At 30.8% G+C, this 10,106-nt stretch overlaps 1 protein-coding gene across 1 annotated transcript; it reads left to right on the top strand.

Annotated features, from left to right (window-relative positions):
• The first annotated feature begins 652 nt into the window (after window positions 1–652).
• Window positions 653–2,523, top strand: LOC145948285 (thioredoxin-like protein 4A). Its single transcript, XM_083058007.1, is given in 3 exon segments — window positions 653–745; window positions 913–1,049; window positions 2,310–2,523. Coding segments are annotated over 3 exon segments (429 nt in total). The 5' UTR covers window positions 653–667.
• Window positions 2,524–10,106: the final 7,583 nt, after the last annotated feature.

Below are 10,106 nucleotides of genomic sequence, written 5' to 3'. Positions count from 1 at the left end.
CGTGTCACATTAAGAAACGCTCATCAAGCATCTTACAATAGATACGGGGAGCTATGTGTTTTTTCATTCGAACAAATAAATGCGTATAATTTTAATGATGTATTATATTAAATAGTAATGGAATGAAAATACAAGAGTAGTTTTGCAATATAGAATCTCGATTTTTACAAAATGAATTTTTTTTATTAGAATACAGATTTTTTTTAGGAAAACATCAAATTTGCCTCATTGTGTATTGTCCGCTGCCGCCATTTGCGGCTCGCGTCATCGTTGCGTGCGCATCCAGCGCCTGCGTGCGCATTCCCTTCTTAGCTAACTATTGGCTCAGCGACAAGCGAGCGCTCCTCATTGGAGCTCGAGAGTCACGTGACCCGGAAAACCGGGTTTCTGGCGGCGTGTGGCGTGTGCAAGTACAGGGGACTCGTGTTCGTGTTCCGGTAGTGAAGCAGAAAAGACGAAATTACGGTCGTACGCGTTAAGATAAAGATTAAGTAAGCGTCTGTTGCATCAGTGAGACGTTTCGTGTTAAATAGACGAAGTCTAAGTACGTATTGAACTCGACTTGACTTGGTTTTCCTTGGCTGGCCTGTGCCTAACCCGCTCGACGTTCCTTACACTTGGGGATACCTGAATTTTACGCATTTACATATATATAAAATATTTCAAAATGTCTTACATGCTAACGCATTTGGAAAACGGTTATCAAGTCGATCAAGCCATTCTGTCGGAAGAAGATAGAGTCGTGGTGAGTTTTTCTAACGTGATATATATTTTTTAAAATTATTCGATAGAGAAATAGAGAATTTTTGCAACACAAAGATTAATTCAAGAATTTGCACGCGTGTAAAATTGAAAAATGACATTTAAAATATATAAAATATTGATAAAATAGTAAAATAACATTTTTCTTAGGTTATTCGCTTTGGGCACGATTGAGATCCAATGTGCATGAAAATGGATGAAGTACTCTATAATATTGCAGAAATGGTTCAAAATTTTGCTGTTATTTACGTGGTCGAGATTACAAAAGTACCAGATTTTAATAAAATGTACGTATGAATTTAGCTATATGACCAACAATTCATTTTGTGAAGCGACGATTATAACTAATTTACAACAAATTAGTTGTTTTAAATATAAATAATATAACGTCTACAATATAAGCAATATAAATATTATTTAGGTTATTTTAAATTTAATTAAAGGAAAATTTGAAATAAAATAAAGAGTAATTTAGAATAATTTTTTTTTTTTTTTTTTTTTTTTAACCTTTGGTGATAAGAGGCGTGCTTCCAGCCTAAACAGCAAATCTCGCACATATACAATATGACTAATTCTATTATCTCTAAATTTGATCCCTTGTCACGTCCGCGAGAAGGGATACGTCTAGAACAAATAACAATTCAACAATTTATACAATTCTACCCGTCCTTGAGATGAAGTTTATCACAATCCTGAGTGCTCTCGTTTCCTCATTTCGAAGCCAATTCCATACGCAGTCAGGACCACTGGCACCGACCTTGCTAAGGTTGTATTTCAGGTCCACTCTATATTCGTCAAAAATACTACATTGAAATATCATGTGATTAATATCCTCCTGATGATAGCCGCATTCACACCTTGGTGACTTTATGTAGCCTACTCTACACAATGATTCGTTTAAATTGTAGTGATTTGCTCTAAGTCTGTTTATTGTGACGGTATATTGTCGAGGTTGATTAACTCCAACGAACCACTGATATCTAGTTTCTTCATTATAAAAATTTCTATAATAGTGTACGCCTTTAAAATTAAATTGGTATCTAATTTCGCTTTTAGTTCTTAAATGCATTTCTTCTCTAAATTTTGTTTTAAGGTCGTTAATAGGGACAGCAAGCTGGTCAGTGTGTGCGTATGTGCTCGCCTCCTTTGCCAATCCATCCGCAATTTCGTTTCCGTAAATACCTCTGTGAGCAGGGATCCATGCCAGTACTATTCTTCTTCCCTTTCTTGTAGCCAGCTTATTGAATTTATCTACGTAATTTCTAATTTCCCTAATGTAAAGATTAGTATACACGTTGAGACTGTTGTTTTTTAAGCTACGGATGGAACTAAGCGAATCGGTTAGGATCAGGATATCCTCCGAGCATGTCTTGTTGAACAGCCAATTTAAAGATTTAGCAATGGCGCAGTAATTTAGAATAATTAAAGAAAAGAGGTTATTCATTAATTAATCTTAATCAAAATGAATTGTAATAATAATAATAATGATAATAATGATGTATAAAATGTAATGTATGATGTAATAATTGATAATATATTTTTTATAGGTATGAACTGTATGATCCATGTACGGTGATGTTTTTCTTCAGGAACAAACATATTATGATAGATTTGGGCACCGGTAACAACAACAAGATAAACTGGTTACTGGAAGATAAGCAGGAGATGATAGATATTTTTGAAACTGTTTATCGAGGTGCTCGAAAAGGTCGAGGTTTGGTGGTTTCACCAAAAGATTATTCCACTAAGTATCGATATTAATTTATTTAGGGTATAATACTTCGATATTTTTGTCAATAATAATATCGAAGTATTACCCCTAAATAAATTAATATATACGTTTATATATGAAAATGATCACATAGAATTGTAAATGTTTGTAAAAAGAATGTAGAAAATAACATTAATTCTATTCTAAATATTCCTATTGATTTCGTTAACGTATGGTTTATTTACATATAATAGTTTATAATTTGGTTTAATATATATCTATGTATTCTCTGATATAATTTAACATATGTAAATTATACAACTCAATAAATATATATATATATATATCTTCTCTTTCCCATGTGTGTGTCCGCAAAAAAAATAGATTTCATAAATCAGTGTTGCGCAAGATATATAATATAACGCTCAATTTGTGCCACATAAAATATAAATTTCAACAAAACGATATGTTGATATGCTCACTGTCCATTGTATATTACAGACTATCACCAAGTACATCTCTAGCTGATCTCGAACAAGTTAATAATAATAATGGACAATTACTTATAATCGACACAATCCAAAGTTCTGGATTTTTTTGAAGATATTATTTGTCAGCGCAACAGTATTTTTTTTTTAATTTTATTTATGACAAAAATATTTTAATGATGTATTATATTAAATAGTAATGGAATAAAAATACAAGAGTAGTTTTGCAATATAGAATCTCGAATTTTTACAAAATGAGTTTTTTTTATTAGAATATAGATTTTTTTTTAGGAAAACATCAAATTTGCTTCATTGTGTATTGTTCGCTGCCGCTATTTGCGGGCGCGTCATCGTTGCGTGCGCATCCAGCGCCTGCGTGCGCATTCCCTTCTTAGCTAACTATTGGCTCAGCGACAAGCGAGCGCATACATTTAAATCCACATTATAGAAATATATCTTTATTTGAGAGATCCAAAAGTAACTCATCCTCCAATTTGTTAATTTGATTTGCACAATTTGTATAGAAACAGATTTTTGTAAAAGCCAGAAAAATGTCTGTGTGACATCTGCACTGCCATAATTCATATGTACTTGTGTATCCTTAGGAGAAATTGCATCTTCCATATATGATATCTTCTGCGTTTCAACACCTATCATAAATCCAAACATGCAATCAAACAGTGCATGATCTTATCAATATAATAAATGTAATAGAAATTATATTTTAATTTTCAAATTATTTGTTTAAATATATAACAGTTGATTAAGAGAATTGTAAAGTGCTTGTGATACCTGCAGCAGAGACTCTTCCATTGCTTGCATCAATTCCTTCGTTTATAAAAAAACAATGTTGATAACAAAATCCTGTGTCCCCATGTCACACTTGTTTATATTTATTAATATTACAGCTAATAGCAGAAAACAGTCTTTGTACTTTATTATACTTAGCAAATATCTCCTTGCCACTGCATGTAATGAATAACCATGAATGAATAACAATGTTTATGCTTGGATTTGCTGAAAAAAAAAAGAAACATTTATTATGTATATTTGAGAATAAACAAATATAAAGCAATATATGAAATATATCGAAAAATTTACAAATATTTATCTCCCTGTAAGTATATATAATTTTTAATAAAGACATAATTACTTTTGCATCCTGATAAATCGCCATTTTCTCGCAATATAATATTATAATAATAATTGAAATCACTTTGAGTATTTTATTTTTCTTCTTTTATTTTTTTTAACAATTTTTTTTGAAATGCAGTATTTTCTTTCTTTTTCTTTTTTTCTCCTTATTTCGGTATTTTATTACATATTTCGCGTAGAAGCTGTCATCGATATTTCACATCATGACTAAATATTTTAATAATTGTTAATAACAACGTTCATAGTGATACATATTGTATTTCTTATTATTATGAATTTTTTATTAACGAGTATCATCAATTTGTAAAAATTATTTAGCATTATTTAATAAATTTAATTTAATTTGAAACAGGTTATGTATCCCATATGTGTCACGTGTCTCTTAGGACGTTCGAAAAATCGTCCGAGTTAATAGGGGAAATATTTTGCAAAGAGGTAGTGCAGCTATAAATGTCTTTTAATATTCCCGAAAAATCGTCTGAGTTAATAGGAATACATGTTATGCCACAGATTAATAGACAGATAGCCAATGGTCTGGAAAAGGCGAGACCGGCATTTCCGTGCGACACACTTTGCCCCTTACCGACACACTTTGCCCCTGGTTTGAGTCCGTGCTAAACTCCGTTAACTTTACCACAAGACTTTGCCCCTGGTGCGAGTCCAGGCTAAACTCTTTTGATTTTACCAACAGACTTTGCCCCTGGTGCGAGTCCAGACTAAACTCCTTTGATTTTACCAACAGACTTTGCCCCTGGTGCGAATCCTTGTATTCTCGAAAAATATCGCATACGACATTTCATGAATATCACTCTTGCGCAGCTATTACATATATGATACAAAAAACCTGCGCAAGAGTGATATTCATGAAATATCGTATACGATATTGTTCGAGAATATAAAGTCCCAGGCTAATTGATCATGAGACGAATGAGAGGTGAAAGATTTGCTTCCTGCTCACACCCACTCACATGCCGTGTGTCGCAAAGAAATTTTTCAGTTGCTAAAAACTGTTCTGTTTGCTCCGTCTGGATCACATGTAATGAATTGTACATTTATCTTCGACAAGATGAGAAACAGTATCTTTTGGGATCCATGTATGAGGGTTTCTTCTAATGTGCAATTTTGTACGGTTTATAAAATCTTCCTTTTAAAAAAAAAAGTTACCTGCACATAATCCTGCTTCCTTAATTAATGCCGGGGATTACTTAAGTAAATTTTCATTACCTGTTTACATATAAATCTACATAGTTTATACACTGAAAAAAAAAAACGCCACGCGCATTTCAATAACACCAAGTAGCAAATAAATACTTTAAAAAATGTTTTTAGAAAAGTTTAGAAAGCATTTTTAAAAACATTAAAATAGTGAGTTAAGTCATTTTTATTTATAAAAAACACGTAAATTTTAACATTAAAAAATATTTTTTAGATGAGAAATCATTATTTTTTATATTTAAAAAATTTATTTCACATTTGAAACTCCCATATTTTTTTAATAAAAAGACCTGTTTTATACTAAAAAAAAATTTATTTTTAATATGTATTAATTTAATACATATGAGATTTTATCACATACGCACCCGCACGCGCGCGCGTGTGTGAGAGAGAAAGATAAAATTTTACATATATTAAATCATTAAATATTAAAAATACATTTTTTAAACATAAAATGTTTTTTTATTTAAAAAATCATGATTGAAATAAATCTTTTTAAATATTTTGCACATTATATATTTATTATTTTATTTTACTCAACACGGTGTACGTTAAAAATTTTTAATTAAATTTTATTAAAGAAAATTACTTGAAATTTTTAAGTTCTTTTTTCATAATATTCAGCTTTTTTCATTATCATAAAATATTTTTGGTTCAAGAATTTTGTATTACTTACCGCAGTTTCTTATCCAAATGTCCAATCTTCTATCAGTCTTCTGTGGAAAACGAAACAATTTACAATTTTCTGATATGACATTATTACAGTTTCTATATGCAGATCTGTCGAATATCGTGATTTTCTTCACATTATCGTTATCCATTTTAATCCAAGAAAAACACTTGCAACAATCGAAAACAAACCGCCTGCCGCGAACGGAAAATGCCGAGAAAGCACACAATTTCCGCGAATTTCCGCTAATCTCGTGATTTTTTTGAAAAATCTACAATTTCGTTGAAATTGTAGATTCTTCGGATCACTGCACAAGTTATAATTCACAATAATATTTTTCAGTAACTACGATAAAAAATCGTATACTGAAAACCGCAAGCAAAAGTGCAATGGAATAAAGTCTGTGAGAAAATAAGCAAAAAAACAAATTGGCAATAAAAAATTAATAATTTTCAAACAGAAAATTCTTGAAATTACCGATGATTACAAATTACAAAGTATAAAAATTAAATAACCCATGTTTTCGAACTTTGTTCGCGGAGAGAAAGGATCTTTAAAACAGGACCTTTAAAAGATAGGATTTAAAATATATTAAAGAGGCGAAATCGTCGCCGCGTCGGAAAAATTAAAGCGTTTAAACAGATGAACGCAATGAAATAGATATGCAATTGTTTTTACTTGTCGCTGCGAGCTCACAAGCTTCTGGCGTTCTCGAGTGACCACGTCGACTGTGTCTCACGAATTCCCATTGTGCTTTCGCTTGCGATTTTCAATATTTAACGATTTTTTATCGTTGTTATTGAAATATATTGTGAATAGTGTGACGTGTGTGTGTGTGTGTGTGCTCTGTGATCCGATTTTACGAATCTACAGTTTTAACGAAATTGTAGTTTCGATAAAATCACGAGATTCGCGGAAATTCGCGGAGATAGCGTGCTTTCTCGGCGTTTTTCGTTCGCGGCCGGCGGTTTGTTTTCGATTGTTGCAGGTATTTTTCGTGGATCAAAATGGATAACGATAATGTGAAGAAAATCGATATTCGACAGATGTGCATACAAAAACTGTAATAATATCAAATCAGAGAACTGTAAATTGTTTCGTTTTCCACAGAAGAGTGATAAAAGATTTGACATTTGGATAAGAAACTGCGGTAAGTAAAAATACAAAATTCTTGAAAATACCAAAAATATTTGATGATAATAAAAGAAAGCTGAATTTTGTGAAAAATAAAGAAACGGTTGTCTTAAAAATTTCAAGTAATTTTCTTTATTTAAATTTAATTAAAAATTTTTTAAAGTACACTATGTAGTGATGTCAAAAGCTGGGCTTTAATTGCACAGCGACGGCGAGCAGGGGACAAGGGGAAAATTTCACATAAACGTATACGTGTAAACTGCAAATGAAATTTTCCTCTTGTTTCCTTCTAACGCAATCTAGGCTCGCCGCCGCCCAGCTTCTACATAATGTTCAAAATATGTAAAAAATTTATTTCACATTCTAATACCCATGATTTTTTAAATGAAAAGATATGTTTATACTTACAAGGAGAGATCGCGGTTGACTCTTTACCGATTTTGATCTCCTTTTTTATGGTGAATCTGTATTGAATTTAAGTTGATCCGTGTTCGAGCTTTTCGTCCAATGCGCCTTGTAAGTAATATTTTTTTATACTGGATATTTAGAGAAATTTTCATGTTTGTTATAAGGCCTAAAGAAAGATACAGTTTCAATTAGTACCGCTGGTGCAGCGGGAGAGCACAAGAGTAGTAACCAGGTTTAAAACTTGGGATGGCATAATTTTTTTTGTTTTTTATTATTTTATATGTATATGTTATATGTATTATTTATTACGTAGACATAAATATTCGGCATATATTTATTGTTTTTTAGATACGCATATCCTTATATATTTAAAATGTATAAAATAATCATTATATAAATAAAATAGTTTTACAGAGAAATATTTTTAGAAATATTTTTATTTTTTTAAAATTCATACACTAAATTTTTAATCCGAATGTTTTCCGTAAATTATAAAAAGTGTGTATTCTAACATTATTAGATTATTTAAGAAAATTTAAAAAATGTATGAATTTTTAAAAAGTAAAAATATTTCTAAAAATATTTCTCTGTAAAACTATTTTATTTATATTATGATTATTTTATACATTTTAAATATATAAGAAGATATGTACGTATCTAAAAAACAATAAATATATGCCGAATATTTATGTCTACGTAATAAATAATACATATAACACATACAAAAAAAAAAAAAATTATGCCATCCTAAGTTTTGAATCTGGATCCCACAATTACTACTCTTGTGCTCTCCCGCTGCACCAGCGGTACTAGTTGAAACTGTGTCTTTCTTTAGGCCTTATAACAAACATGAAAATTTCTCTAAATATCCAGTATAAAAAAATATTATTTACAAGGCGCATTGGACGAAAAGCTCGAACACGGATCAACTTAAATTCAATACAGATTCACCATAAAAAAGGAGATCAAAATCGGTAAAGAGTCAACTGCGATCTCTCTCTCTCTCCTTGTGTGTGTGTTAAACAATATATTTTTAATATTTATGATTTAATACATATGAGATTTCAGCACATACACACGCGCGCGTGCGCGCACGCATCCACACACGTGCCTGTGTGTTTGCTGAAATCTCATATGTATTAAATCATTAAATATTAAAAATATATTGTTTAAGTATAAACATGTCTTTTCATTAAAAGAAATCATGGGAGTTTCAAATGTGAAATAAATTTTTTAAGTAAAAAATAATTATTCTTCAAACATCTAAAAAACATTTTTTTCAATGTTAAAATTAAAATTTTTTTAATAAATAAAAAGTGACTCATTATTTTAATGTTTTAAAAAATGCTTTCTAAGCTTTTAAAAAACATTTTTACGTATTTGTTTTCTACTTGGTGTTATTGAAATGCGTGATGTTTTTTCAGTGTATAAACTGTAGATTTATGTTTAAACAGGTAATGAAAAGTTACTTAAGTGGTCCCCGGCATCAATACAAAAGGCAGGATTATGTGCAGACCATTTTAATAAAGAAGATTTCATAAGCTGTACGAAGTTACATAGTAGAAGAAACCCCATACCATGGGGCCCAAAGGATACTGAGATTCCACATCTTGTCAAAGATAATGTTGAAAAAATTACAGAAGAAGGCAAAACTAATGAAAATATTGTACAAGGAAATGTTAACCATTCAGGAAATCAAGACTGCATTCTAATGGAAGTCGAAACACATACCGATTTTCAAGTAAACGTTGAAGAGGCCAAAAAGAACAATACAAATGAAGAAGTAGCCATAATAAAAATGGCGACACGTAAGAGATGTTACCCTTCCGGAAAAGAACTTTTCTGCAATTTCGGAGATGACTTCGCAGACGATGAGTGGTTTAATAATGAAAATCCACCTCCACTATTTTTGGATAATTACTCGCAGAAAGAAGTGAAAGCGAACATGATAAAAAAGCGAATAGAAAAACCGCAAGAAAAGTCTGCTCCTCAAAAAATGTATAATAAAGATGAATTCTCCGAAATAGAAAAATTAAAAAAAGAAAATTTGAGTCTAAAAAAACTTCTTATGGAGAGGAAGAGAAAACAAAAAAATATGCGCGCTATGTTGAAACATCGCAATATTGAAATCCGGAAAAACAAGAACGTTTGCAAACACAGTATAAATTAATTTTTAGATGGAAAGAAATGTCTGCCCGTACGAAAAAAAACTACAAGAATACGAAAAAACTACTGGTATAATAATAGTTCTATAATAATATATTATTGAAGAATTATTGTTATACCAGTAATTTTTTCATATTCTTGTAGTTTTTTTTCGTACGGGTGAAACCAGTTGCGAGAACTATGATAAAACTTCAACTACATAAGGGGAAAAAACCATACACAAAAGAAGAAAAAGATTTAGCGAAACAAATGTTTTATTATTCCGCAAGTGGATATTCACGGATGAGAAAGGCTGGACTAAATCTTCCATCAGAATCTTCCGTCAGAAATTGGATATCTGAAACAGAAATTCGACCAGGTTTTTGTGAAGAAATATTTTATAAAATTCGAGAAAATT

The sequence above is a fragment of the Prenolepis imparis genome, unplaced genomic scaffold (assembly GCF_030444845.1).
Source record: "Prenolepis imparis isolate NDT839.2.m4 unplaced genomic scaffold, iyPreImpa1.0 SCAF_319, whole genome shotgun sequence".
Taxonomy (NCBI): Eukaryota; Metazoa; Arthropoda; class Insecta; order Hymenoptera; family Formicidae; genus Prenolepis; species Prenolepis imparis.
This window is presented reverse-complemented; position numbering and strand designations above follow the sequence as displayed.